General features: G+C 57.7%; 2 protein-coding genes and 1 non-coding gene across 10 annotated transcripts; 1 reads left to right on the forward strand and 2 right to left on the reverse strand.

Moving 5' to 3' along the window:
• Nucleotides 1-270: 270 nt before the first annotated feature.
• On the forward strand, nt 271-8,790 carry KLC3 (kinesin light chain 3). 4 transcript variants are annotated; one of them, XM_033844862.2, is made up of 12 exons: nt 3,549-3,814; nt 4,322-4,552; nt 4,879-4,948; nt 5,353-5,572; nt 5,957-6,044; nt 6,118-6,219; nt 6,761-6,934; nt 7,580-7,670; nt 7,748-7,788; nt 7,880-7,986; nt 8,179-8,242; nt 8,551-8,790. In XM_033844862.2, exons 1-12 carry the CDS (start codon nt 3,557-3,559, stop codon nt 8,620-8,622), a joined length of 1,518 nt encoding a protein of 505 aa, XP_033700753.1. In that variant the 5' UTR covers nt 3,549-3,556; the 3' UTR covers nt 8,623-8,790. The 4 variants fall into 4 exon arrangements, 2 of the variants coding, with proteins under 2 accessions (XP_073652123.1, XP_033700753.1); XM_073796022.1 differs by lacking the exon at nt 8,551-8,790 and adding an exon at nt 271-405 and having other exon boundaries at nt 7,580-7,788; nt 7,880-8,183; XR_004523307.2 differs by lacking the exons at nt 7,880-7,986; nt 8,179-8,242; nt 8,551-8,790 and adding an exon at nt 7,241-7,281 and having other exon boundaries at nt 6,761-7,138.
• On the reverse strand, nt 7,197-26,913 carry ERCC2 (ERCC excision repair 2, TFIIH core complex helicase subunit). Of its 5 annotated transcripts, none has more exons than XM_033844858.2 (23): nt 26,825-26,880; nt 26,398-26,497; nt 25,326-25,403; nt 25,188-25,250; nt 24,918-25,031; nt 20,154-20,270; nt 19,949-20,065; nt 19,481-19,604; nt 19,290-19,386; nt 19,071-19,204; nt 18,818-18,986; nt 16,315-16,433; nt 14,055-14,124; nt 13,898-13,967; nt 13,705-13,806; nt 12,520-12,583; nt 11,878-11,999; nt 10,407-10,499; nt 10,235-10,307; nt 9,945-10,015; nt 9,696-9,839; nt 9,442-9,585; nt 7,197-9,050 (listed from the first exon to the last, which is right to left on the reverse strand). In XM_033844858.2, exons 1-23 carry the CDS (start codon nt 26,827-26,829, stop codon nt 8,919-8,921), a joined length of 2,322 nt encoding a protein of 773 aa, XP_033700749.1. In that variant the 5' UTR covers nt 26,830-26,880; the 3' UTR covers nt 7,197-8,918. The 5 variants fall into 5 exon arrangements, 3 of the variants coding, with proteins under 3 accessions (XP_033700749.1, XP_033700750.1, XP_033700751.1); XM_033844859.2 differs by having other exon boundaries at nt 7,197-9,011; nt 26,825-26,879; XR_012328035.1 differs by lacking the exons at nt 7,197-9,050; nt 9,442-9,585; nt 9,696-9,839; nt 9,945-10,015; nt 10,235-10,307 and having other exon boundaries at nt 10,483-10,499; nt 13,691-13,806; nt 26,825-26,910.
• Nucleotides 22,969-23,107, reverse strand: LOC117309287 (small nucleolar RNA SNORA46). The gene has a single exon (XR_004523576.1). It is a non-coding gene; the product is annotated as a small nucleolar RNA SNORA46 (small nucleolar RNA).
• Nucleotides 26,914-27,815: the final 902 nt, after the last annotated feature.

Consider the following 27,815-nt stretch of genomic DNA (forward strand, 5'->3'; position numbering starts at 1 on the left):
GATGTCCAAGCAGGGCGCACAGCCAAGGCAAAGAGCCGGCGGCTGGCACTGCAAGAAGACCATCCGTCTGGGATCCAAAGTTTCCAAGATTCTAGTTTCGCTGAGACTCTGGTTTCCAGGCCTCCTGCGCACTGGAATCATCTCAGATTCGACGTGCCCTAGAGGCTACCGGCTACGCGCACGCGAAGTTCTGCGGTTGCCTTAGGGCCGGGGCCGCAGCGCTTAACTTTCCCCGGGCTGTGGGCGGGGTCTGTCTCACCTGTGGGGGCGGGGCTCCGGGCCGCCCCACCCCCTCCGGAGGACCCGCCCGCGGCCCGAGACTCGCTGCGCAGCTGGAAGCGGCGAGGCGTGCGCGGCGGACGGGCGTAGCGCGGCGAAGCAGGACCGGGAGCTGTCTGCGGTCAGGTGGGCGCCGGGAATGCGGGGTGGGAGTCCCAGGAGCTGCGAGGATGGAGGCGAGGGCGGAGGGTGTGGGCTGGGCCTGGCGCACCCCTGGGCCCTCTGGCCTGGAGACGGGGACGGGCCTTGGGGCCCCTGGACGCCCCCTGTCCCACCCTGGGGCTCCCCGGGGTCTGGAGGCCCAGCTGGGGCCGCGCCTCCTCCGCCGGGCTCAGGTAAACAGGAGCGAGGACGGGGCGGGGCCTGGGGGCGGGAGGGGGCCCTTGTGACGGCCTGGCAGCGGGCGGGCGCGCGAGCGGTGAAACCGGGGTGCGCGGGGCTGGACGGGCCGGCCAGGGGTAAGTTGTGTGGTTTGCGCGGCTGGCCAGGATGGGGGCCTCCCGCCTGCGAGTGTATGTGTGTGTGGAGATGGTGCGTGCGTGGGCATGAGAGATGGTGTACGAAGCTCAGGTGTGTGTGATGGTGTCAGGCTGTGGGTACAAGTGGGTACAGGTAGGTACAGGAGATGGCCTGTCCGTGTAAGCCTGCGAGGGCACAGAGGGACTGCTTGAATGATGTGAAACTGTTTCAGTGATGTGAAAATGTGGGCGACCTCTGATTGTGTGTCTGTAATGCTGTGTGTGTGTGTGTGTTTGACAGGGAGTTGAACTGTTTATAGGGTTAGGTGTGTCACCAAGAAATTGTGTGGCCGTGGTTGTCTCTCTGCCTGTAAGACTGGGGGGGTGACAAGGAGGTGGGCACTATGGGTTCAGGATGGATGCGTGGAGTGTGACTGTGAACATCGTTGTCAGCTGCGCGGTTGTGCGCACGGGGCTCAGCTGGTGAAGGGGAGTTTGCTGTTTGGAGGCCGGCGTGAGTGTGGGAGCCAGCGTGTGTCGAGGAAACAGCCCGAGTGATGTGTGGCTGTGCGTGTCGCTCTGTTACTGTGCGGAGGTTGCGTCTGGAACATTCGGCTCGGCTGTCTGAGATTGTGCGCGATGTCGTGGGAGGTTGTATACGTCCGCAAACTTTCGTGAATGATGGTCATGGTGGTCGGGATGACTCAATGAACGGGTGTGGTTGTGACTTTGACTTGCGTGTGGGGTGTAAGACTACATATGGTGTGATATACATACACACACTTATATACTACGTACACAGAGAGATTGATATATGGACGAACACGTATATACATAGAGAGAGAGAGAGATGGATGGCGATGGAGAGGCTGCAGTATATAAAATCCGCAGGATTACACACCTGCCCTTACTGTGTCTGAGTGGATGTGATTGGGAGCATGTGCACAGGTGCTAAAAGTTCTGGGCTGTTCAGGGGAACACAGTGGCTTGAGTGAAGTAAGCCTGAGAGACTGTGCGGAAAGCATGGGACTACCTGTGTCTCTACAGCTGTCTGTGCCATGGGCACCCGCTTGTGACGGTGTAAGAGCCTGGCCGCAGGGGTCATTCGCACGTCCGCGTGTGAAGCTCTATAGTGCGTCTGTGTGCGAATCCCTGGCTGGCCAGGTGGGGAGGAAGGAAGGAAATGGGGAGGATGGTGACGGGTCCACCGTGAATCCTGGGAGCATGGAGGAGTCGCTGGGCATAGGATGGAGCGCTAGGTGCTGGCAGGACTGGGGGGGGGGGGTGTAGGAGAGGGCACGTGTCATGGGCATAAAAGTTCAAGGAGGCAGTCCCAATGGAAGTGGTTTGGGATTTGGTTATCTTTTTGCAGGTGAGGGGGGCTGAGGGAGGAGACAGTTTGTGTGTTGGCTTTTATTTTGTTTTTAAATTTTTATTGAAGTATAGTTGGTTTACAATGTTGTGTTAGTTTCAGGTATACAGCAAAGTGATTCCGTTGTATTATATATATATATATATATATATATATTTCACAATCTTTTCCATTATAAGTTATTACAGTATATTGAGTATAGTTCCCTGCATACACAGCAGGTCCTTGTCGGTTATCGATTTTATATATGTATATGTTAATCCCAAACCCCTAATTTATCCCTCCCCTCCCCTTTTCCCCTTTGGTAACCGTAAATTTGTTTTCTATGTCTGGCTTTTATTTCTGAAAGGAAAGTATACCTGTGTGTTGAGTTGTACTTCGCAGAGGAGAGTGTGTATGTGTTATTTCTGAAAGAAGAATGTACTTGTGTGCGTGCCTTAGTGTGTTGCATTAGGTTGTATCAATATTTTGAAAGGAAAATGTGGACCTGCGTGAGGGTGTGCTGAGTTGTATTTTTAAGAGAAAGTGTGTGTGTGTGTCATTTCTGAGAGGACAATGTGTATTACGCTGTATTTCTGAGAGGTGTGTGTGTGCATGTATGTATGTGACGGCCCCAGAGGCATCGTCACCAGATGTGTCATTGACCTTGTCACCCATATACAACCCCATGAAGTCCCACATGTGAACCCCCCCCATCCATTACCATCTGGGCCTCAGACCCTCAGCTGTCACATGGCCAATGTGACATCCATGGGCCACGCCTGCCACACGTTTGACCCAGCACGCCTTGGGCTGGCTGAGCATGTCTGCAGTGGAAGGTGGAGCCTGTTTCCTCTGGGTCTGTCAGGTCCTCGGGCTCCGGGAGCCACCACACGGGGCCCCCCTTCCTGACCTCCCCAGTCTAGAGGCCTCTGCTTCCAGCACCCCAGCCCCTTGGCCCTCTCCTCCTGCCCCACCCCACCCCCAGTGGTCTGACTGGTTCCCAACAAAAACACCCTAAGAATGAGCTCACAGAGAGGCTGCCGCCTCCACGCGTCCTGCCCCACACGCCCAGTGGGCGAGGGCACCTCTGGTCCCAAGGTCACACAGCCGGGAGTGCTGGGCCAGGGTACCCAGGGTCCTTGGGGTGAGCTGGGTGGGAGCCCTCGAGATGGCTGTTTGCCCTCCTTTGGTTAATCATACATAGTGAGGTTTTGGAGTTGCCCTCAGGGCGGGGCCCTGGGCCGAGGACAGGGAAGACTAGGTTTTCAGTTGCCCGCTGGCCAGGATGGGTGTGGGACAGGGTGCTGGCTGGAGTGAGGAGAGCACGGAGGCAGAGGGCTGGCCGGGATGGGCGGACAGGGAGAGGGTTGAGGGGACCTGTGGCATAAATGGCGCGGAGGCAGAGGGGCTGACTTGCCTGGCCCTGGCAGTGACCCCCTGATCCCGGTCACCCCCAGAAGCAGCAATGTCCGTGAAGGTGGCGGCCCCGGGAAGCATGGGGCTGGGCCCAGAGCACCTGAGCCCTGAGGAGCTGGTGCAACAGACGCGACAAGTGGTACAGGGGCTGGAGGCCCTGCGGGCAGAGCACCGGGGCCTGGCTGGGCACCTGGCGGAGACCCTGGCAGGACAGGGCCCGGTGGCTGGCCTGGAACTGCTGGAAGAAAAGCAGGAGGTGGTGAGCCACTCACTGGAGGCCATCGAGCTGGGGCTGGGTGAGGCCCAGGTATGAGGGGGCCAACTCAACTATGGGGGATGTGGCTCAGCCCTGGGGGTTGCCCAGGGATGAGGGGGCCAGCTGTGCTGGAGGGGGCAGCCTGGGGAGAGCGGGGACTGGGGGAGCCAGGCCCGGGAGGGGGAGGCTCCGGTCCTGAGGTGGGATCCCTGGGCTGCATTGGGGATGGGGTCCTTGTGTGCGACAGGGACCCCTGAACCACGTGGGGTCCTTGCATGGAACTGTGGGTCCTGGGGAGACTTTGGGGTTGCACGGGTGGCATGTGAAGTATCCTGAGTGTAATTTGTGTGCCTGGGTGACATCAGAGGGGTCCCGGGGCAGGACTGGACTATGGCCCTGAGAGCCTTTGAGCATCCCTGGAGCCACAACGGAGGAGTCTCTGTATAATTCGGGGCACCCTGGAGAGAATGGGGTGCTCTGGCTTGATCTGAGGCCCTGGGCTGGGTCGGGGGTGAGAGGGACCAGGCCTCTGACTCGCCACCCCCGCCTCCCTGGCAGGTGCTGCTGGCCCTGTCGGCACATGTGGGCGCGCTGGAGGCTGAGAAGCAGCGGCTGCGAGCACAGGCCCGGCGGCTGGCCCAGGAGAACGCATGGCTGCGGGAAGAGCTGGAGGAGACGCAGCAGCGGCTGCGGGCCAGCGAGGAGGCTGTGGCCCAGCTGGAGGAGGAGAAGAGCCACCTGCAGTTCCTGGGGCAGCTGCGGCAGTATGACCCGCCGGCGGAGAGCCAGGTGCTGCGGGACCCAGCGGGACGGGGGCCATGATGTGCTGGGGACCCCGCACTCCTTAGATACCCCACAGCCCCCATCCCTCGGTGGTGCCCCCTAGTGCCCCAGACCCTCCAAAGAACCCCCGACCCTCTGCAGAGCCCCACAAATCCCAAACCCACTAGAACTTCCACCGAAGGCCCCCATCTGCTCCACAAAGCCCGAGGATCCTCCCCAAGCCCTCAGGAGACCCCTGACCACCACCACCCTCAAACCCGGGGATCCAGGACCCCAGTCTCTGACTCAAACTCCCAAGCCTCATGACACCCACTTTCCTGTCCTCTCTGCAGCAGCCCGAGTCCCCCCATCAGCAGGACAGCCTGGCCTCCCTGTTCCCCAGTGAGGAGGAGGAGAGGAAAGGTGGGTGTGGGGAACTCAGCCAGGAGGATGAATGGCCCAGGCTGGGGGGGATCTCTGATTCGCTGGGCCCCCAAGGCCTCTGAGGGAGGATGGGGAAGGTCAGGGCGGGGTGTCAGGAGGATGAAGCAGGGGGCTGTGGGGCTGACAGCGGGCAGGTGACGCTGGAAGCTGCAAAAACAGGCCTGCCACGGCCCCAGGAGCCAGGTGGCTCCCATGTTTCTGTCCCGCAGGCTAGGACACATCCCACAGGCCAGTAAGATGCCTGTGATTCCAATCTCAGACATCAGAACAGGGGCCCGTGGTCCCAGGGGCCAGCGAGGCAGCTGTAGCTTTGGGGTGCATGTGTCCCCTCGTGTGGGGCTGGAGTAGGAGGCCTGCAGTGACTGGGTGCCCGGCACCCCCAGGTCCCGAGGCAGCGGGGGCCATCTCTGCTCAGCAGGGTGGCTACGAGATCCCGGCCCGCCTTCGGACCCTGCACAACCTCGTGCTCCAGTACACGGGGCAGGGCCGCTACGAGGTGGCTGCACCGCTGTGCCGCCAGGCCTTAGAGGATCTGGAGCGGAGCTCGGGCCACTGCCACCCTGACGTGGCCACCATGCTCAACATCCTGGCGCTGGTGTACCGGTGAGGGCTGCAGCCGCGACGGCTGGAGGGGGCAGGAAGCGGGCGGACCCTGGTGTCCTGCTCTGCCAGCATAGGGCACCAGGGGTGGTGGTGGAGAGAAGGGGCAGAGCTCTGGGGAGGCCACTCACTGAGACCCAGGCAAAGAGGAGTCAGCATGGGCAAGAGAGACCACAGTGGAGTGGGGAAGAGACCTAGGATGGCAGGGGCTTGGCAGCCAACTGGGAGTGTGGGGACCCTGTGCTAGACTTGGGAGGTATGGGGACCCCCAGAGGATGCCACCCATGCTTGGTCGTCAGGTCTCTGGGCCTGCGGGATTCAGCCCAGCCCGTGGCCCCTGCTACCCCAACCTGGCCAAACCCCCTCCACCCTCGGGCCACCCCACAGGGACCAGAACAAGTACAAAGAGGCCACAGACCTTCTCCACGACGCCCTGCAGATCCGGGAGCAGACACTGGGCCGGGAGCACCCCGCGGTGAGCGCAGGCCCAGGAGGGAGGGCTGCAGGCTGTGCCTTCCCACCCCTGACCTGCCTCTCGCGCCCTGCAGGTGGCCGCCACCCTCAACAACCTGGCCGTCCTCTACGGGAAGCGTGGGCGTTACCAGGAGGCGGAGCCCCTGTGCCAGCGCGCCCTGGAGATCCGAGAGAAGGTCCTGCCCCCACCCGGCTCCCACCGAGCCCCTGTCCTGAGTGGCTCTCACCCCTTGATCCTGATTTCAGCGCTTAATTCTGTGGCCCTTGCATGACCCTGACTTGCTCCTGTGACCTCTGACCTTCTGTGCCCCTCCCATTTGACATCGTGAGCCTCCAATTTGAACCTAGAGCACCCAATCCCCTGACCCACCACCCTTGACATACCAATGACTTCTGTTTGGTCTTGACTTCTGACTCTCATAGGTCACCTCATGCCCCCACCCGGTCCCGACCTTCCAACCCCACGTGACCAGTACAACCCCAGCCTTGATCTACCTATTTGACCCATAATCATGAGGTTTTGCACCACCATGACCTCTGACCCAACTACTCCCCAGTTTGACCAGGCAGTTCCTGCCCTCTGCCCCCAACCTCCTGTAGTTCTCCATCCACTTCAATCCTATAACCACCAACCCATGACTCTCATTACGGCTGTTGGCATCACGTGGCCTGCCAACCCCGGCTGGCCCCAGTGACTTGTGATCCCATGACTCCTAGGTCCTGGGCGCCAACCACCCGGACGTGGCCAAGCAGCTCAACAACCTGGCCCTGCTGTGTCAGAACCAGGGCAAGTTCGAGGAGGTGGAGCGGCACTACGGCCGGGCCCTGAGCATCTACAAGGCCCTAGGTGGGCCTCACGACCCCAACGTGGCCAAGACCAAGAACAACCTGGTGAGGGCGCCTTGGGGCATGGGTGTCTTGGTCCCGGGGCCGCGGCACTGGGGAGCACCCATCGGCTGGAGGGTGGGCTACCACCGAGGCCAGGGGCCCCACCTCTGCCCAGCCCTCGAGCTGTCCCGTGAGACTCGGCTTCCAAGCTGGGCCCTGACTGGTGAGGTCGCTCAGCACAGAGGACACGGAAGCATCAGCAAACAGGCAAGTTGGTGGCAGCCAGAGAACAGCTCCAGTCAAAGAGAAAGCCAGAGAGACGGGCTGGGAGCAGATGAGAGCGTTTATTGAGCTAAACCCCCTTCTTAGGACTTTGCCTGTACTAGCCGTTTCTTCAAGAGCCCTATGAGGTAGGTGCTCCCGTTGCCCCATTTTGCAGGTGAGGAAACTGAGGCACAGAGAGGTGTGTCACTGGCTCAAGGTAGAGTGGGGAACAGGTTCCTGCTCTGAGTCAGGAAGTCACCTACCCTATGGGAAGTAGGTGGGGTTGGGCTCCAAGCCCACCCCGCTGTCGGCCAAGGCCTGGAGTGTGGGGTAAACCTGGGTTTCTTCCTGCGGGGGCTGGAAGGATGTGCCTGGGTGCAGTGCTGGGACCTGGGAAGCTCCTAGGTTTGAGCCAAGATCACCCAGGCTATGCCCTCCCCACAGGCCTCAGCCTACCTGAAACAGAACAAGTACCAGGAGGCGGAGGAACTGTACAAAGAAATCCTCAGCAGGGAGGCCCTGCCTGCCCCTCTCGGTGAGCCCCCAGCCCCTCCCCTCTCCCTCAGGGGGCTCCTCAGCCTCCCCACCACAATGGCCCCATCTGTTCCCCAGGAGCCCCCAACACAGGCACAGCTGGTGACGCAAAACAGCAGGTGAGGACAGGCTCTGCCTCGGCTCCCAGGGTGGAGGTGGGTACTGGATGGAATGGGGGGGACTGACCCGTGTCCCTGGCGCCCTCCCCAGGCTTTTCGTCGGAGCAGCTCGTTCTCCAAGCTCCGAGAGTCCATCCGGCGGGGAAGTGAGAAGCTGGTCTCCCGGCTCCGAGGCGAGGGGGTGGTGGGGGCAGCCGGGTGAGTGTTGGGTCAGGTTGGTGGCCGAATCTGTAGCCCACCCCTCTCCCTGTCCTGCTCAAGAACCTTCCATGGCTCCCATCTCCCCTGCCACACATACAATCAAACCTGGCGCTGGAGTGGTCCCTCCCAGGGTGGGAGCCAGACACTCCTGGGCTCACTTGTGCCCCACCCACCAACCTTCCTTTGTAGGATGAAGAGGGCCATGTCACTCAACATGCTGAACGTGGATGGTTCCAGGGCTGCTGGGAACCAGGTGAGGGGGACACCCGGGTCAAGGGTGGAGTGAGGGGCCACACCGACAGGCCCAGAGGCAAGGGAAGGGCGGAAGTGGGCAGGCTGGCGGTGGAGTGAACGCCAGGATAGGGCGCATGGGTGGCTTTTACTTGGGTAGAGGTGGGGGAACGGATGGACTGGAGTCAGGGTGGACGTGGGGACAGGAGGACGAGCAACGCGGCCATCAGGATAGACAAGCTGGCAGCCAGGCTGCTGGGGAGTAACCCTAGGGGCAGCTGCAGCAGAGCTGCGTCCGGCCCCTCACCCACCCCCTGTGCCTGTCCCCAGTTCCCCAGCCGGCACCTGGGCGAGGCCTCTCGGACCCTCAGCACCAGCACCCAGGACCTGGGCCCCCGCTGAAGGCGACAGAACCACGGGCTGCGGCTTCTCAGGAGGAGCGGGAGAGGGAGGGGAGTCCTTTCATCTCCCTGACTCGCTCCCACCCCTCGGGGGCACCCAGTGTCTTGGGCTTCCCCGCTGTCCTCTCCTCCTGTGATTAAAGGCCGTAGACTTGGCAGCCAGAACGTCCGCCTGAGGTGTCCTGCAGGGACCTTTAAGCGCCTCCCCCGGGGGCGCCCTCCAAGCTACTGGGACCCAGGGCCAGGTAAGGCTCACGAGTCGCGGCCAACTCCTTTTATGGCCCCGCCCCCGCCCCGCTACAGCTGCTGAGCGATCTGCTCTATCCTCCGCAGCGTCTCCTCCGACTCCAGCTGCTCCAGGCTGAGCAGGGACAGGCCCAGCTGATCCTCCTGGTGGGGGGCAGGGGAGGGTGTCAGCTGCTGCACTTCCTAACACAGGGGTCCACAACTCAGTAGGGACAGGTGGCCCGCCCGGGGGGGCTACAGGACAGGATGCTTGAATTTCAAAACACCTGTATAACCCAGGGCACCCCCGTCCCTGTAACCAGAAGATGGGCCGAGGGAGGGAGGCGGCAGCCAGAGAGCTGTGTCCAAGCTAGAGAAGGACTGGCTTTCCAGAGGCCCACGGCCAGCTCGGGGCTCCCACTGGAGACACACGCTCTGGCTGTAGCCCTCGACCCTCCCCGCAGTTCCAGTTCCCAGGCCTGGCGCGCCGGTGCACACAAACCCCTGTCGGGGGCAGGGAGCAGGCTAGGCTCGGGGCTCGGGGAGAAAGCCAAGGGCCCTTCCTGCAAGAGGAGCTTAGGCGCCGCGGGCTCACCCGGTGGAATGGCTGTGCCATCTGCCTCAGGAAGTACTTGGCGACCTGGACCCCCTCGTCAACGGTCAGGTTGAGGTTGGCGTCGGTGAGGTGCTCCTGGATCCAGCGGGGCAGTTTCCCCCGCTTGTCGGCCCGGGCAAAGCGCTGTGAGTGGGAGAGGGAGGATGTCAGGACCCTGGCAGGGGGAAACGGCGGGGCCCCGGAACCCGCAACTGGGGGAACAGCCTGGTTGGCAGGGGCCCCGGAACGCGCACCTTGTCGGCAAAGACCATGAGGCCGTAGTCAGTCTTGCCCCTGATGGCCCGACCCACGCACTGGGCCGCGTGGCGCATGGCATCGAAGGTCAGAAAGTCGTTCTCTCGAATCTGGAACTGGTCCCGAAGGTATTCCAGCCGCGCCTGCGGGTGCAGAGATGGCGGGGGCAACGTCCCTTCCTCACACAAGTCCTAAGGAGAGGGCCCGACAGAGGCCTTCACATCCTACCGCCCCCAGGCGCTGCTCACCTTGAGAATGCGGCTCTGGGTGTAGACGTAGGGCACCCCGAACATGATGACGGCCCGGCCGTAGTGGTGCACTGCGGGACACGGGGAGTGAGAGGGCTGAGCTCGCGGGGCCTGGGAGCTCATGCTATTTGAGTGACTGCACCCCAAGGGCCCTGCAGAGCACCCAGGGATGGAAGGAAGGGGAGGCCCCCGTGCGTGCCCAGGCTATGGGCCGCCGGTCCCCTGGGGGAGCAGAAATGGCCAGACATCCACGCAGGCGCTTGGGGGAGGGGAGAGCCTAGTCCACTCACCAAAGTCAATTCCCTCAGACACTTTGCCTCGGGCCACCGAGAGCAGGATGGCCCCACGGCCGTTCTCGCAGGCCTGGGGAGGGGAGGCCAGGACACGAGATGCGTCACGTCGGAGCTGCCTCCTCTGGCCCCTCTCCACCCTGGGCTTTCCTCTTCCCCCGGTAATACCCACCTCCTGGTACTTCTCCAGGGCAACACTGGTCTCAGCCCCATCTTGGGTCTCAATAAAGAGCAGCTTGTTCCTTTGGATGTTCTCGAGGATGCCCTTAGGGAAAGACACCAGGGAGGTCAGGGTGTGGGCTGGCAGAAGGATTAAAGGACAGGGGAGTCCTGTCAGATTCCCGTGCAACAGGCCACTTCTCTCCCCAGGCCTTAGCTTGCCCACTGGAGACTTGGGGAGGGTGGTGGTACTGTCACTTCTTTGGAAAACCCCGTGACCCGGGGAGGGGACCAATCCTCATCCTTTGGATGAATGGAACAGGCATGTGGCTCAAGATGGCCCATCGGGATGCAGGTGATAGGTGGAGAGGCCAGGCAGAGCCAATCAGAGGCTGACTTGAGATTTCATATTTGACACTGAAATAGACGTGTGGTACGAATACAGGACAGATACACAGATGGACCAGTGAGACAAAACAGAGGGTCCAGAAACACCCCCCCACACACAGATGGTCACTTGTGCCACTCAGTGCGGGGAGCTCTTTTCAGTAAGGGGCTGGAGCAATTAGATTTCCATATGGGAAAAAGATGAATCTTGACCCCTGCCTTACATCATACACAAAGGTAAATCTGAGGTACCTCACAGCCCTTAGACGTGAAAGCTACAACTACAAAGCTTCTAGAAGGAAACACAGGAGCCCATCTTCGGGACCCTGGGGTCGGCAAAGGCTTCTTAAATAAGACACGCAAGGCACACAGGATGTGGCGCTCAGGGGGCTGACAGCCGCCTTTCCCACTGTGTGGAAAGAGCCTGACGACAAGACCAAGGTCTTGGTTGTGCGTGAATGAGGTTCCCACACATTGCCTGGTGCTAACATTAGACAAGTTCACTCGTCTCAGCCCAAAGAAGCGCCCTAACTTCCCCGAGAGCTGGGCCCGTGATGCATTCAGAATCAGAAAGGACAGGGCGCCCCCTCCCCATCCACATCCTCTTGGGTTGCCAGTGCCCAGCCGTGGTGAGCTCCATTTCCCCATGACCTCACCCACACGCTCCCCAGAAGGGGCTCCTGCAGGTTCTTTGCCCCGAGCCTGTATCCAGCCTTAATTCTCCAGAACCTTCCTCTAGAGGCGCAGCACCCAGCTAGAGTCACACCTGCTACCCAGTGTCTCGACACCAAGCTGGAGAGGCTGTTGGGAAGTAACCCCAAAAACCCATAAGGTGGGATGTGGTCACCTCTCCTGAGGGCCACATCTCTGAGGAAGGGGCCCAGCAAGGCTGCTCATGTCTTAGTTCTTAACCTGGATATTGGGAGAAGAGTGAACGCTATTTATTCTTTAAACTGTCCATCTGTGTTTTATATGCTGTCCTATCACCTATGATACATGTCACCATTTAAAATACAACAGGAATGAAGCCAACACACAGGGGAACAGAGCCAAGAGCTGAGACAGGGGCCTTCTGTGGAGTGAGTAGCTGGGCGTACCTGCTCGTACCAGGAGGCCACGGTGCTCTCCATGTACTGGTAGCTGGTAAAGAAGGCCACGATGCCATCGGGCACCACAGCGGACATCTCCAGCAGGAGGTTTCCGTAGTTCCGGATCACCGCTGTGAGGGGTCAGAGGTTGGACTCTCTCCTGGCCTGGTTCCACCTCCCCACTCCCTATCGGAGCGTCCCTGTCTAATGGCTTGTCTTGAATTTGGGTTCCTAAAAACCCCACTGAGGCCTCTGTAGGACTGTTCAAACACATTCTGCTTTTCCTTGGGAGGACGGCACCCCCAAACCCCTGAAGACAGGCGTGGCCATGTGACTTGCCACGGCCGAATGCAGAAAGGGCCACATGTCACTTCCAGGTGAGAACCTTTACGAGGCAGTTCACAATTCACCACGATCCCTCCTGTCACAGCTCAGCACCACAGTCATGTGTCCAATGGTGGAAGCTCCTAGCACGAGACATGGGGCAGGCCCCCACCAACCCACGATGGCACGGACTGTGGGCGAGAAGTACCTCTGCCTGAAGCCACTTCGATGCGGGGGTATTTGTTACTGCATCATGACCCAGCCCACGCTGACTGCTCCACCTCCCCTCCTGGGACCCATACAAACCATCCCCTGTGGGTACCATACCGATATCTTCCCGGGTCTCAAACTTGGAGCTGATGGCCACCTGGTCATTGCCACGGCCAATGATCTGGAAAGAGCAAGAGAGGTCACGATAAGGGAAACAGCCGCAACCGCTCCACCGTGTGAATGCAGGCGGCCTGCTAGCGCTGTTCTAAGCTTTTTACAGACACAGGGCCATTGAATGAACCCTCAGCTACGCTGTTATCTGCATGGCACAGATGAATAACCTAAGGCTCACAAAAGGCGAGTCGTGTCGCCCGCCCAAGGTCACAGCAGGGACTGAACTGAACCGAAGTCTGCCCATGTGTCTCAGCAGCAAGTACCCTCTTAGCCCGTGCCGGCCTCCAGCCAGTTGGTTCAGGAAGTTGCCTCTCACCCCCAGCTCGACAGCCACTGTGCAACGCCTCCAGCAACCTCACAGAAGCACGACGCGGTACATGGCCCATGGTCAGCACCAGTCCACAACCCCTGAAGGGCAATTCAGAAGCGAAAACGCTCTGGAAACTCCAGATGTTTAAGTTTGGCACGAACTCCTACAGCAGCGAAACCTGCCCTGAGCCTATTCAGACTCTGCAAAACGTTTGCTGAAATATGACTCTCACTGGAGGGACTTGCCCAGACCCCACTGGCAGTGTTTCCAGTCTGGAAAATTCTCAATTCTAAAACACATTTGGGGAATTCCCTAGTGGTCCAGTAGTTAGGACTCCATGCTTTCACTACTGAGAGCCCGGGTTCAATCTCCGATCAGGGAACTAAGAGCCCACAAGCCGTGTGGCGCAGCAAAACAAAAAACAACAAACAAAAAAAACCACATCCAGCCCAGGGACTTCAGATATGAAACTGAGGGCCCATGTTACGATGTTCATTTTACAAAGAAGGGGACCAAGGCAGAGTGGAAAGGTCACTTAGCAAGGTCACAGCCAGACGATGAACCGGGCAAGGCCTGGGCCACAAAGGCCTTTCACACCTGCTATCTCACTCAATCCCCTCAACCACCCTGGGAGATCACAGAGGGGGTGTTCCCATTTCACACATGAGAAAGCTAAGGCTTGGGGCATCGAACTCAAGCCCAGGTCTGTCTGAATCCAGAATCCCACAGCTACCTGAAAAGTGGCAGGGAGCAGAGGGAGGAAAGGCAGCCCTCATTCCCACCTCCCCTCCCCCATCACCTCACCCTCTCCCACGCACCATGGGGCAGAGGCAGACCCGAGCCAATGTCATGGTGAAGGTTGCCATGGTGACGGGGTGGAAGTCCAGGATCTTGGGGTAGATGTCCAGCGGGGACAGCGTCTGTACCAGGGACAGCAGGAGGGATCTTAGCAGGACTGGGCAGGAATCAGGAGTCCCCCCGTGGAGGTCTGGGGGCCAAAAGGGCCCTCACCCCAGATGTGATGATGACGGACTGGAAGCGCTCAAACACAGGTTTGATGGCCAGCGAGGCGTCCATGCAGCTGTGAGAAGACAAGGGTGGTGAGTGCCAGGCTGGGGGGCCCAGGCCCCTGTGGTCCATTCACACCCCCTCTGGGGTCAGGTCTCACCTGAAGTGCAGGATGGGGTTGGCAATGGTTGGGGTCCTGTCGTCAAAGGGCTCAATGATGATGGTGAAACCTACAGGGGGCCGGTGAGATTCCCTGGGCGCCAGTCATGACCATGCCCACTAGGCCACCCCCCACCTCTGCCCCCCACTTTCTCCCTCCACCCCAGTCCTCCTCCCCCCACCTTCCTCAGTGAATGGGACCAGCCACCAGCAGCCCAAACCTAAAACCCAGGCATCTGAGTCCAAAATATACCCCAACCCGCCCACTTCTCCCCAGGGCCGACACCTGTGCAAACGTTCAGAGGACCCTGAGCCAAGAGTACCAAAGGCTCACCCCTCACTCTCCCGGGGCTGCAGGGGCCCACCCCCCAACTCAAGCCAAAGTCTCGAACCTTCTCCTACCACCTGTCTGTCTAAGCCATCAGGAGGCTGGTCAGCTCTGCCTCCAAAGTCTAGCTGCCCACTTCCTCCACCCCCGGCCCAGTGCAGCTGCCATCACCTCCCGCCTAGACCACTGCAGTCGCCTCCTCACTGGGCTCCCCGCTCCCACCCCTGCTCCCTTCACAGCAGCCAGAGGGACTCTGTGAAATCCTGAGTCAGTTCACAACTTGCCCTTTCTCAGAAGCCCCCACACTCCTCCCAGGGTCCAGAATTGTCTGTGGGATCCTGCCGCGATGACCCCATTTCCTCCTTGCTCACGGGCCTCCTGCCTCACTTTCAAAACCACCAGGCTCATTCCACCCCGGGGCCTTTGCACTTGCCCCACTGCCTGGCAAGCTTCCCGAGGCAGCTGGCTCCATTTGGTCATTCGGAACTCAGCTCAAACGTCAGCTCCTCAGAAAAGCCACGCCAGCCACGTAGGTGTTCTCCAACATGGCGACATGTTTGTTTCTCACGAAAACTATCACTTTCTGGAATCATCTTCCTTACCTGTGTCTGCATCTCGGCTCCCTGTCTTCCCAGCTAGCACATAAGTTCTGGGAGGTCAGGAATGAGGTCTTTCTTGGTTCCTGCCACTTCCCCAGTGCTGGGCCTGGCCCATTTGTTGAACCAATAAATGAATGAATGAATCCACGTATTCTATTTCACTTAGTAAAAATTTTTTTTTTTAGTAAAAATTTTTTAAAAAATCAAGTCCTCTGTGCCTAGCCCTGTGCTGAGGATGCAGCAGTGACTGAGACAGCCCTGGTCCTGCCCTCTCAGGACTCACAGTCCAGTGATGGGGACACAGACCTGTCCCCACAGAGTGACCACTCTTGAGTGGGCAAGGCTGGGACGGGGAGCCTAGAGGAGGGGCCTGGCCCAGCCTGGGAGTCAGAAGGGGCTTTCTGGAGGAGGCGGCGGCATTTTTCCGGAACCGAGAACTGAAGGATGAGGGGGAGACAGCTGAGGGCTGAGAAACGTGGGGAAGGACGTTCCAAATAAAGAATGTCAGGTGCTGGGAGACGGCGAAGTGGGGAACAGAGGAGAAAGACAGACCGAGAGGCAAGATGGGGTGGACGGAGGGATGGGCGCAGAAGGAAGCTTCCGGTGAGACTTGCTGCCGATCGGCCCTGGGGTGGGGGAGACGGACTCACTATCCTCCTGCCAAGGCCACACCAGGCCGCAGGACATCAGGCAGGCCTGACCTAGTTTCCTAGATAGAGGAGTAATCCCCGGGGATCAGACCGAGCCCTTGGCCAGCTTAAAGCTGAGGAAGCGGAGGGAAGGCTCCCCTCTCCCCTGGAAATCCGAGCATCCTCCTCGACTCCTCTCCCCCCGGCCCGCACGGCCAGGCACCAAGTCCCGGCCGCTTCAGCTCCCACATCTCTCTCCAGCCCCTCCTTTTCTCTCCTCCCGCGCTGGCCCAGCCTCTGCTAGAAGAAACATTCTAAAGCACAAATCTGACCCTGCCTCTCCCTTGCTCAGAACCTGCCATGGCTCCCCAGCGCCACTGGGAGCAGCATGACCAACCCCTGACCCCACCGCCCGGTGTGAGCGAGCAGACCCCCCACAGAACTTCTCCGGCCTCACCTCATGCCTCTGCCCACCCCCATACTTCTCCACTCTGCAGCCAGAGGGAACCTTTGAATACGCAAACCTGAGCGCGAGGCCTGCTCACTCGAGAGCTCTTCGTGGCTCCCCGCTGCCCTCAAAATAAAGCCCAAACTCCCGAGCCCCACCCTGCGAGGTCCCGCCAGTCCGAGTCCCAGGGGCAACCCTCCAGGCTCTGCTAGGTCCCGATTCCGGGCCCCCGGCAGAGGCAGGAGAGGTGAGCTCACCCTTGGCGTAGGTGCTGACGAGCGTGGCGAAGTTAGCCAGGAGGGTGAGAGGGGAGAAGTCGGCGAGATCTGCGATCTCCAAGGTGTGCAGGAGCGAGCGGAGGCGCTCGGCGCAGAACCTGGCGGGGTGGCGGGATGGGCTGAGGGAAGGCAGCGGGCCCCAGAGTCCCCTCCTCGCCCTCAGAGGACGTAGTCACGCACCGCCTCCCCCGCCGCCTGGCAGTCCCGTGAGGGCAGGGCCTGGGTCTGTGTCAGTCACCTCTGTGTCCCCACCTTGTACAAGTGCATGTCCCACGGGGCCACAGCCACACGAGGGCACACACGGAGCAACAGTCACACGGCCCACAGAGTCGCAGTCATGTCACATGAGATCACACTCTCACATGCAGGTACTCGGTCAGAAGGGGTGACCCAGCATCCCACAGCCACAACGTGAATCCCACATGGCCACACCGTCATATACTCATGCCCGGAACCTCTCGCAGTGTCTCAGTCACACCCACCTCCCTCGGTGACACTCACAGCGTCAGAGTCCCACAGGCTCACAGAGGACAATCTCACACACCCTCACAGAGCCGTACACGCAAGGCCATCCAGCTGGAGGCTCTCACCCCTCGGGGACAGGCGGTGGGGCAGGAGAACCTGGCTTTGGAGCCAGGCAGACGGTCAAGTTTAAAACCGGCCTCCTGAACCTCCTTTCTTCAAGTCTGTCTTCTCTTCCCCCAAGCTCGATCAGGTGCCCCCTCTGTGTTCCCTCAGCCCCCAGGACTCCCCCATCCCAGCCCTGGGTTGGCCCTATCTGGGACGGGTCTGTCTCCCCAACTGAACTGTGAGCCCCAGGAGGGCAGGGCCAGGGCCGTCTCAGTCATCACTGCGTCCCCATCACAGAGCAGGCACTCAGAACACGTATCATGTGGCTAACTAAGATTCCCTCTGTCCTCAAAAGCCTCTCAGCTGTGAGAGAAAGTTGAAGCCACGCCGCGGGCTCCCCACCCCCTCAGAGGCAGAGCAGCAGGAGCTCTGGAGCCCTGGAGCCCTACAGGCCGGGCTTCGAGTCACACCTGCCACATGCAGTGCTGTGTGGCCCTGGACGATGGCTTCTCCTCTGCGGGACACAGCGTCCTCATCTGCAGCACGAGGCAAGGACACTGTATTGACAGTATTTTTTTTCTTTTTTTTGGCCGCGTGGCATGTGGGATCTTAGTTCCCCAACCAGGGATCAAACCTGTGCCCCCTGCAGTGGAAGGGCAGCGTCTTAACCACTGCACTGGACCACGAGGGAAGGAGATTCCATGGGATGTGGACCATACTGAGATTCCATGGGATGTGGACCATAAAGCACTTAGCTCATCATCAGTGCTCTAGACTGGGTAGGTTCCTGGCATCACTGCCCTGTCATTTAACCACCACAGGAGGGACTTCCCTGGTGGTGCAGTGGTTAAGAATCCGCCTGCCAACGTAGGGGACACGGGTTCGAGCTCTGGGCCAGGAAGATCCCACGTGCTGCGGAGCAACTAAGCCCGTGTACCACAACTACTGAGCCTGTGCTCTAGAGCCCGCGAGCCACAACTACTGAGCCCGCGTGCCACAACTACTGAAGCCCGTGGGCCTAGAGCCCATGCTCCGCAACAAGAGAAGCCACCGCGATGAGAAGCCCACACACCGCAACAAAGAGTAGCCTCCGCTCACCACAACTAGAGAAAGCGCAGGTGCAGCAACGAAGACCCAATAGAGCCAAAAATAAATACGATAAAATAAATAAATGAATTAAGAAGGAAAAAAAAGAGAGAAGCCAGTGTAATGAGAAGCCCGTGCACCGCAACGAAGAGTAGCCCCCACTCCTCTGCAAAGGAGGAAACTAAGGTTCAGAGAAGACCAATGACTTATGCAAAACAGCAAAGGAAAAGCACAGGAAACTCCATCCCCACTCCCAGGTCCATTCGCTGCCTGCCCTGTGACGGGGAGACTGACCCTGCCCCCCAGATCGCACTGAGGGGCTGCTCCGGCCCACAGGCTGGGGGCCGGGGTCGCAGGGGGGACGATGAGAGGCACTGATGGGAGGAGACAGGGGTCTGGGGGGAGGGCCCCATTTTCTCCCGGCTCCCACTCTGCTGAGCCTCATCAGGAGCCCCTCCCCAGGGCCGCTCCCTCCCCTTCCCCTGGGGCCTGGGGCAGGAACACCTCTGACCTCTAGCAAGGGCCCAGGGGCCTCGCCACCCGTCAGCTCCTCCACCCTGCCCGCCCCCTGTACACAGCCCCTCCATCAAACTCTCCTCAGGTAAATTCTCTGATCGAGCCATGTGCCGCCTCCCCACCAGGGCCCCAGGACCAGCTCGCGGACCTGCCCGCTCTGCCCCACGAGTGCCACACACGTGCCCCCCACTCTTCCCTTACTCCTGATGCTGGTGACACGGGGACCCCAGGCCACAGGCTGGGAGGACGAGGCTCAGCGAGCGCCAGGGCCGGCCGCAACGCCCCCCACCCCCAGCCGCGGAGGCCGCACCTGAGGGGCTTGCGCTGGATGCACACGCGCTGGGCCAGGCCGCTCAGGAAGGCGGGCGGGCTCTCCTGCGCCACGTGCTGCACGCGCAGCCGCCACTTGATGTACTCCAGCAGCCGCCGCAGGAAGCCCAGGAAGTGCTCAGCCGTGCGGATGGAGCCCGGCACCGCCTCTGCGGGGAGAGGGGCTCAGCCAGGCGCCGCTGGGGGTCCAAGCGGCAGGGGTGTGGGGGGCGCGGGGGCAGGCCGCGGCTCACCCTTCAGCACCTCGTCGGGCAGCACGGGGTTGGCCAGGTGGGCGTCGGTCTCCCGGGCGGTGCTGGCCTCCCGCAGCCCCTCCACCAGGCGCCGGTACTCGTCCCGCAGACGCTGCTCGTCCGTCTCCTTGATCCTGCGGGGAGACCAGGTGTGGGCAGAGCTGGGGACACTTGGGGGGCAGGTCAGGCGCCAGGGCCTACCGGCTGCAGCATCCCCACCTGAGCACCGTCTTCTGCAGGGTCTCCAGGTTGCCCTGGCACCGATCCAGGGTCCGGCGGGTGAGGTTGACACTCATGGAGTCGATGCAGACGTTGTCTGGAGGAGAGCGGGCAGCGGGCCAGGCTCAGGCAGGTGGACACGGCAGCCTGAGGGGCTGGCATCGCCTCCCTGCCCTGGCCCCCTCCCTCACCAATGTTGTGGGCCTCGTCGAAGACGACGACGGCCTTGCGGGCCAGCTCCTTGGACACCAGGTCGGCAATCTTGGGGTCCAGGAGGTAGTGGTAGCTGTAGACCACCACGTTGGCGTGCAGGATCTGGGGGCCGAGGCGGGCAGGGTCAGCCCGGGCCGTCTGCCAGCACCCAGCCCTGGGGCCCTGCCACCGCCGTCCACACCACGATGCCACACCACTGCCCCACAGGCCCACAGAGGCAAGGCGAGGCAAGAGACACAGGCAGATGGACAGACAGACACAGACAGGCACGCAGAGACGAGGCAAGACAGACACAGGCAAGGCACAAATACATATACGCAAACGGATACACTGACAAACAGATACAGGCGCAGACCAATAGGGAGATCTAGGCAGACAGACAGATGGGCAGGCAGCCTGTAACCCTCACACACGCCCCTCTGCCCGACCCCTGCTGGCCTCCTCACTGAGTATCGGGCAAGGAAGTATGGGCACCAGCCCTGGCGCCGCCCCATGGCCTTCAGGTCGTCCAGGTTGTAGATGCCAGCAGGGAGGGGCACCTGGCGCCCATGGACATCAAATTCCTATGGGTGAGAGGGTACCTGGGGTTCAGGGAGGTTGGCCGTTGCTAGCGGTCCCACCCTCTGTCTCTCACCGCTGCCCCGCAGGCACCTCGTAGAAGCGGCAGTGGGGCAGGCTGGGGTCCCGCTGGTACTGTGCCCTTATGTAGGAGGCCGTGAGGCTGTGGCATTTTCCGTCGACGTCCTTCCCAAAGCGCAGGGGCGTCACCTGAGGGGCCAGGGAGCATCTTAGCACCGAGAAAGGCTGAGAGGCCCAACCACTCCTTGAATCCGGGGCTCAACGCCTAACGGATAGGCAGGATAGGAGGCCATCCTATTCCAACCGGGGTGAGACTTGGGCATTTGTGGAAAACTCTAACCTCAATCTGCTTTGTTATTAAACAGTTAAGACACCGAGAACTTACTACAGGGATGCAAGAGTGGTACAGCTGTTAGGCTCTCGTTCTTTTCAAAATGTTAACCTCTATATAATGCCAATTACATCTCAATTTTTCAAACTATTAAGGCTTGAAGATTTTTTAGCATGTAGATGAAGGATAACTGCTTTATCTTTTTTTTGTTGGCCGTGCCACACGGCATGTGGGACCTTAATTCTCCAACTAGGGATCGACCTGCACCCCCTGCGTTGGAAGCACAGAGGCTTAACCACTGGACCGCCAGGCAAGTCCTGCTTTACCTTTATTTATTTATTTATTTATTTATTTTTCTGCTTTATCTTTTAAAATGCTGAAACAGCCAGAACTTTGGCAAGGTCCAAGAATCAGAGGAGGCTCTGATCGCAGTTTGAGAACCTGCCTTACCTGTGCCCTGCTCCGAGCCCTCTGAGGCTCCACTGGTGGCGCCGTCACAGCCCAGGGCTCCCTGTCCTCAGAACAGAACCTTTCCCTCACCAGAGGGAAGGCTCCGAGGCTGCGACCCCTCCCTCTCCCTTTCCATCAGTTGCCAAGGCTTTTTTTTTTTTAAAGTCTTTACTGAATCTGTTACAATATTGCTTCTCTTTTATGTTTTTTGGTCTTTTGTCTGCCAGGCATGTGGGATCTTAGCTCCCCAACCAAAGGCGAAGTCTCAACCACTGGACCACCAAGGAAGTCCCTAGTTGCCAAGGCTTATACTACTTCTTTCTCTTTCTTAAATGCCTTTACATTTTATCTTTTTTTAATTAGGTAATATAAATACGTCGTATGGGACTTCCCTGGTGTCCAGTGGGTAAGACTCCCTGCTCCCAATGCAGGGAGCCCGGGGTTCTAATCCGGGTCAGGGAACTAGATCCCGCATGCCACACTAAGAGTTTGCATGCCACAACTAAGGAGCCGGCAAGCCCCAACTAAGAGTCCACATACCTCAACTAAGAAGCCCACATGCCGCAACTAAGGTTCCGCACGCCGCAACTAGTAAGTCCTCATGCTACAACTAAGAGTTCACATGCCTCAACTAAGAAGTTGGCATGCCGCGACTAAAGACCCCACATGCTGCAACGAAGATTCCACATGCTGCAACTAAGACCCGGCGCAGCCAAAAATAAACAAACAAATAAACAATAAATACCCCCAAAAAAATCACATAAAAAAACAAATACATTGGGGCTTCCCTGGTGGCGCAGTTGTTGAGAGTCCACCTGCCGATGCAGGGGACGCGGGTTCGTGCCCCAGTCCGGGAAGATCCCGCGTGCCGTGGAGCGGCTGGGCCCGTGAGTCATGGCCGCTGGGCCTGTGCGTCCGGAGCCTGTGCTCCGCAACGGGAGAGACCACAAGAGTGAGAGGCCCGCGTATGGCCAAAAAAAACCCCAAAAAACAAAAAAAACAAATACATTGGGCTTTCCCTGGTGGCGGAGTGGTTAAGAATCCGCCTGTCAATGCAGGGGACACAGGTTCAAGCCCTGGTCCGGGAAGATCCCACATGCTGCAGAGCAACTAGGCCTGTGTGCCACAACTACTGAGGCTGCGCTCTAGAGCCCACGAGCCACAACTACTGAAGCTCACACATCTAGAGCCCGTGCTCCACAACAAGAGAAGCCACGGCAATGAGAAGCGTGCGCACTGCAACAAAGAGTAGCCCCCGCTCACCACAACTAGAGAAAGCCTGCGCCCAGCAACAAACACCCAACTCAGCCAAAAATAAATAAGAAAAATGGGCTTCCCTGGTGGCACAGTGGTTGAGAGTCCACCTGCTGATGAAGGGGACACGGGTTCGTGCCCCGGTCTGGGAAGATCCCACATGCCACGGAGCGGTTGGGCCCCTGAGCCATGGCCGCTGAGCCTGCGCGTCTGGAGCCTGTGCTCCGCAACGCGAGAGGCCACAACAGTGAGAGGCCCGCGTACAGAAGAAAAAACAAAACATTGTACAAGGTACACAATGTTAAGTGTCATGTATGCTCCCACAGAAAAGTATTTTAAAACTATGAAAACTTTATCTAGGATTGAAGCAGAGACCCAATGGCAAATCTATTTTGAAGAACTAAATTCAATCCAAATGAAAACTACAGCTATGCTTTTAAATCCTTCCAAGGCAGAAGGCATGTGGAGGGACAAAACCAAGATGGAATTATCTGTCGCAATCTTTAGCATTATCCAGGTCACTCTATATCTCTGGAGACAACTAAGATTCCATCCTGACATACAGCAGAATACTACTTATACACTTACCACATTTCCAGAAAATCTAATCCAGTTAATTAATTCTCAACTTCTCACTTTCCTAAGGGGGACAGAACCACCACCTGAGCGTGTTCTGGGCACACGCATACATCCATTTGCTACATGGTTCCTCTTCATTTATGCCTCTAAACTTAAAGTCATAATTTAAACTTTTGTTTAAAAGAAAGCATCTTGAAATTTTGCTCCAGAGTCTGTGGAAGCTTTCATATCTCCCAATCCTCCTTGCTATCGGATAACAAAGGCTGAATAGAGTTATGTTCCTTAATTCCACGTAGCAACAGCAGGATGGCACAAAGTCGGCTGTCCAAAAAGAAAGAGCCAGGGATATTTTTGCACTACAGCATCACCAAGAATGGCAAAGATTCCCATCCATGGGTTTCAACACAGTGCTGGGGTGCCACTGCTCTTTAGTCATCATCCACTATCTGTATTATTTCTCATACATTCTTACAAATAACATTACATAATATATATTCTGGGACTTCCCTGGTGGCACAGTGGTTAAGACTCCACACTCCCAATGCAGGGGGCCCGGGTTCGATCCCAGGTCAGGGAACTGGACCCCACATGCATACCTCAGCTGACAGTTCACATGCCACAACTAAGGAGCCCGTGAGCCACAACTGGGGAGCCCTTGTGCCACATCTAAAGAGCTGGTGAGCCACAAGTAAGGAACCCACATGCCACAACCAAGACCTGGTACAAATAAATAAATAATGTAACAACAACAAAAAATATATATATATATAAATAAAAAATACATTCTTGGAATATATTATACCGCACTAAAGAATTACCACACTAAAGCACTTAAAACCATGCCTGGAGCTCAGTGACCCCAATGGTTTTGTAACTTAACGATAACAACTATTTTTCTATGTATCACATATTAATATTTATTAATATCACTATAATTTCTAATATTCTTTTTTTTTTTTTGGCTGTGCCGTGTGGCTTGTAGGATCTTAGTTCCCTGACCAGGAATCGAACCCGTGTCCCCTTCAGTGGACGCACAGAATCCTAACCACTGGACCGCCAGGGAATTCCCCATAATTCCTAAAATTCTTTTAGCTCTTCATACATGTGAAGGGCTATACATGCATTATCTTGCCCAATCTTTTTTTTATTATTGAAATATAATTGATATATAACATTACAGATCAGTTTCAGGTATACAACATGACTCGATACTTGTATATGTAGGGAAACGACCACCACCGTAAGTCTAGTTAACATCCATCACCATACACAGTTACAATCTTTTTTCTTGTGATAAGAACTTTTAAGATCTACTCTTTTAGAAACTTTCAAATATACAATACAGTATATGACTTACAGTCACCATGCTGTACAGCTATCCCTCAATATCCAAGGGGGAATTGGTTCCAGGTCCACCCCATGGATAACAAAATTAACAGATGCTCGAGTCCCGTATATAAAGTGGCGTAGCACAGTTGGCCCTCCCTATCCGCAGGTTCTGCATCCACAGATACAAAGGGTCAACTGTACGTTATGTGACTTATTTATCTTATAACTAGAAGTCTGTACTTTTTGACCCCTTCACCCATTTCGCCCAACCCCACCCCCCTGCCCAATCTTATCAACAACTGTATGAAGCAGGTGATTAATTATCCCCATTTTACAGAAAAGAGGACTGAGGTCCCGAGAGCAGAAACCACCTATGCAAGAGTATATGGCTAGTACATTTCAGAATCAGGAAACCAGACCTGCCAGCCTCCAGGAGCTGCCCTTTTTTTTTTTTTTTTTTTTTGCAGTACGTGGGCCTCTCACTGTTGTGGCCTCCCCCACCATGGAGCACAGGCTCCGGACGCGCAGGCTCAGCGGCCATGGCTCATGGGCCCAGCCGCTCCGCAGCATGTGGGATCCTCCTGGACCGGGGCACGCACCCATGTCCCCTGCATTGGCAGGCGGACTCCCAACCACTGCGCCACCAGGGAAGCCCCAAGGAGCTGCCTTTTTAACTTCTCTCAGGCTGGGGAAAGTGGGAAGGCTCCCCAGCGGAGGTGTGCCTGGGCCAAGACTGATGAGTCGGCATTTGATGAGTGAGAAGAGAATTCTGTGCATGGCACCTGCACATCTCCCTGAGATGTCTGGTCTGGGTGGGGATCTAGGACTCCTGGTTGGATGGCAGAGTTTCCTCTATCCTGAGGCTTAGGGCGAGGGGAGGAATGGGCACTCACCTCGGGATGAATACACAGGTTCTTTCGGGAACTCAGAGCCAGCCCCAAAAACGACAGCTTCTCGCCCTCCTGTTTCTCATAGAAGTTGAGTAACTTTCGAAGTTCTTCAATCACCTGTTCCAGTTGATAAGGAAGGGGGGACTTGGCCTCATTGAAAGCCCCAGCCCCTTCCCCAGCTTCCTACAGGCCCCCAAAGCTATGATGGCAACCGCCAGGGGGACCGCTGGGTTAGGGGACAGTGAGGGGCACTGGGATTGGTCCCAGGCTCACCTTCTCAATCTCAGGCACAGTCCTCGAACAGTAGATGAGTTTAGTCACCTCCAGTGGATATGCCTGCCGACGACAATGGGTTCAGCCTCGGCCCCTGTCCAGCCTCCTCCCCCTCCACGGGCCCAGTGGGTCACTTACCCGCTGGTACGCCATGATCAGGGCCAACAGGGACACTGTCTTCCCAGTGCCTGAGGGCATCTCCAGGACTCCATGACCCTGCATGATTCGGGCAGGAGGAACAAGACACAGTCTCTCAGAACTTCAGGGACACAGACTCCGGGAAACCACCCCCGCCGCGAAATGCCACCATTGGAATAACAGGACAACAGAGCAGTTAAAAGTCTGGGCCCTAGGGGCAGTGGATTTGAACCCCACTTCTGCCACTTTTGTTGAGTGGTCTTAGGCAAGACCGCTCAACCTCTCTGGGGCCTCAGGATCCTCATCTCTAAAAATGGGCCTAATCTCTTCTTCATAGCATGGCTATGAGGATGAGTGAGAAACTGGGGGTTAAATACTTAGTACAGTGTCTGGTATGTAGGGAACCTTTTTTGTTTCAATTTGGCAAGCACCTCCACAGCACTTACTCTATGCCTGGAACTACTACTAAGTGTCTTACGTCAGGGTTTCTCAACCTCGACTCTCCTGACATTTTGCGGCCGGGTAATATTCGATCGTGAGGGGGCTGTCCTGTGCACTGTACAATGTTTAGCAGCATCTGTGGCCTCTACCTACTAGATGCCAGTAGCACCACCACTCCACTAGTACCGACAATGAGGAATGTCTCCAGACATTGCCGAATGTCCTCTGGGGGTCAAAATGGTCCCCAGTTGAGAACCTCCGCCTTACTTAGTGAATTAACCCCTGTAGCCCTCATATTCAGCTGAGGTAGGTACTATCACTATTCCCATTTTACAAAGGTGAAAACTGTAGAACTGGGAGAGTAAGTGATTTACCCAAGGACACACAGCTGTGGGTAGTCGATTCCAAAGTCTCTATCTTCCTAAGCCAGCCACTGAGCAGCTGAGCGTTTGACAAGTGTCAGCTGCTTCTATTATTAACTATTATTATTTGAGATAACAGAAAGTTTGGCAGCGCCGGCTTCCCAAGAACCTCAGATTTCTAAACTCCAAACGTCCTGCAATCTCAGTCTTAGACGCACGTGCGGCAGCCCCCGCCGTCAGATGGGCAGCAGGGGGGCCGGCCCACCCACCTTGGCATCCAGCGTGCGTTTGAGCTCCAGCATGTAGGAGAACTGCTCCGGGTAGATGTAGTCGTATGGGAAGTAGACCAGCAGCCCGTCCACGTTGAGCCTGGCGGCGGGGGCTGCCGGGTCAGTCCCCCGTCCCCTCAGCCCCTCTCCAGACTCCACATTCCCCTGCCGTCGAACCGAGAGGGGTTACCGGCCCGCTGCCCCCCCCCCCCCCGGATATCCCCCAGTTCTCCAGAAGTCTCCGGGTCCCTTCTGCATCTCGTCTCTGACCAACCCCGTTCCCGCCCCGCGGGTCCCCGCGGCTATCCCTACCCCTCCCCTTCAGCCTCCCCTCGCCCCGCCGGGACCCGAGGCCTGCCCACTGGCCCCTGCGTCTTCCAGACCCCCACGCCCGCTCGCGAGCCGTGAACCCAGGACCCCCTCTCACTTCATGGCGCCGGTCGCGGCTTGAAGCGGCGTCTGCCCGCCTCCCTCATGAATATTCAGTAGAGGCAGGATCCGCAGGACGTCCCCGAGGTGCTGCTCCACCTTCGTCACGACTCCATTGGCTGATCCCGCCCGTCACTCCACTGCGGCGAAGTCAATCTGGATAATGCGCGTGCGCACGGCAATGCGAGGGCGGGCTCCGGGAGAGGCAGTGCCGGAGGCATCGCTGAGGATCGCCGAGTACCAAGAACAAAACATGGACGGAAGAGGACCGAGAGAATCGATCCCATTCACTGGGTCTCGGTCTACCGGCATCTGTCCAGATCATCTGAGCAGCGAATACATACTCAGTTTCATTCTATTATATTCTTGGTTTTAAGATGTCCTCCTTTCCCCCACACTTTAACAAAGTAACCAGGGCTGGAATGGGGGAACCCAGACAAGGTTCCTGACCCAGCCTGGGGGATCAGAGAGGGCTTCCCGGAGGAGTCATCTCTGAGAACTAAGGTGAGGAGTAGGGATGAGGCAGGGTAAGGTGGAGCAGACGACACTGCAGGCAAAAAGGAAAGTGGAAAGCAGGGAACTAAGCAGCAAGATGGCGCTGGAATGTGGCTTAAGGAGCACAAACTTCTCTGAAGTGGAAGACATCACCATGATTTATACCCAACTATCTGAAGTCACGTGTGTTTGCTCTTCCCAGTTTGTTCTCCTCGTACATGGTACTGCAAGGAGCATCTCTGTGGTGTCTCTTAAGGCTCAAGGTCATGTCAGCAACCTCACTAACTGGCTCAACACCCGCCCCTACCACCACCACCATCATGAGTTCTACTAGCTCCCTAGGACTTATTCTCAGAGCCTTTGCCTAACTTTGGAAGTATATTCTCATTCGTATGACTGTGATAAATGTCATTTGTTGATGTAAGGGTCATCATTGCCACTTTAGAGGCGAGGAAACTGAGTCTCAGAGAAAAACTTGCCCAAAGGCTTTACAG

The sequence above is a fragment of the Tursiops truncatus genome, chromosome 19, assembly GCF_011762595.2.
Source record: "Tursiops truncatus isolate mTurTru1 chromosome 19, mTurTru1.mat.Y, whole genome shotgun sequence".
Classification (NCBI taxonomy): Eukaryota; Metazoa; Chordata; class Mammalia; order Artiodactyla; family Delphinidae; genus Tursiops; species Tursiops truncatus.

Coding starts and splice junctions, on each gene's coding strand:
- KLC3 (XM_073796022.1), top strand. CDS start 3,557: ATGTCCGTGAAGGTGGCGGCCCCGGGAAGCATGGGGCTGGGCCCAGAG. Junction 6,935..7,579: donor CCAAGACCAAGAACAACCTG/GTGAGGGCGCCT, acceptor CCCTCCCCACAG/GCCTCAGCCTACCTGAAACA. Junction 7,789..7,879: donor CTGGTGACGCAAAACAGCAG/GTGAGGACAGGC, acceptor CGCCCTCCCCAG/GCTTTTCGTCGGAGCAGCTC.
- ERCC2 (XM_033844858.2), bottom strand. Junction 14,125..16,314: donor CGTCAGCACCTACGCCAAGG/GTGAGCTCACCT, acceptor GGCCCCCTGTAG/GTTTCACCATCATCATTGAG. Junction 10,308..10,406: donor CCCTGGAGAAGTACCAGGAG/GTGGGTATTACC, acceptor TCCCCTCCCCAG/GCCTGCGAGAACGGCCGTGG.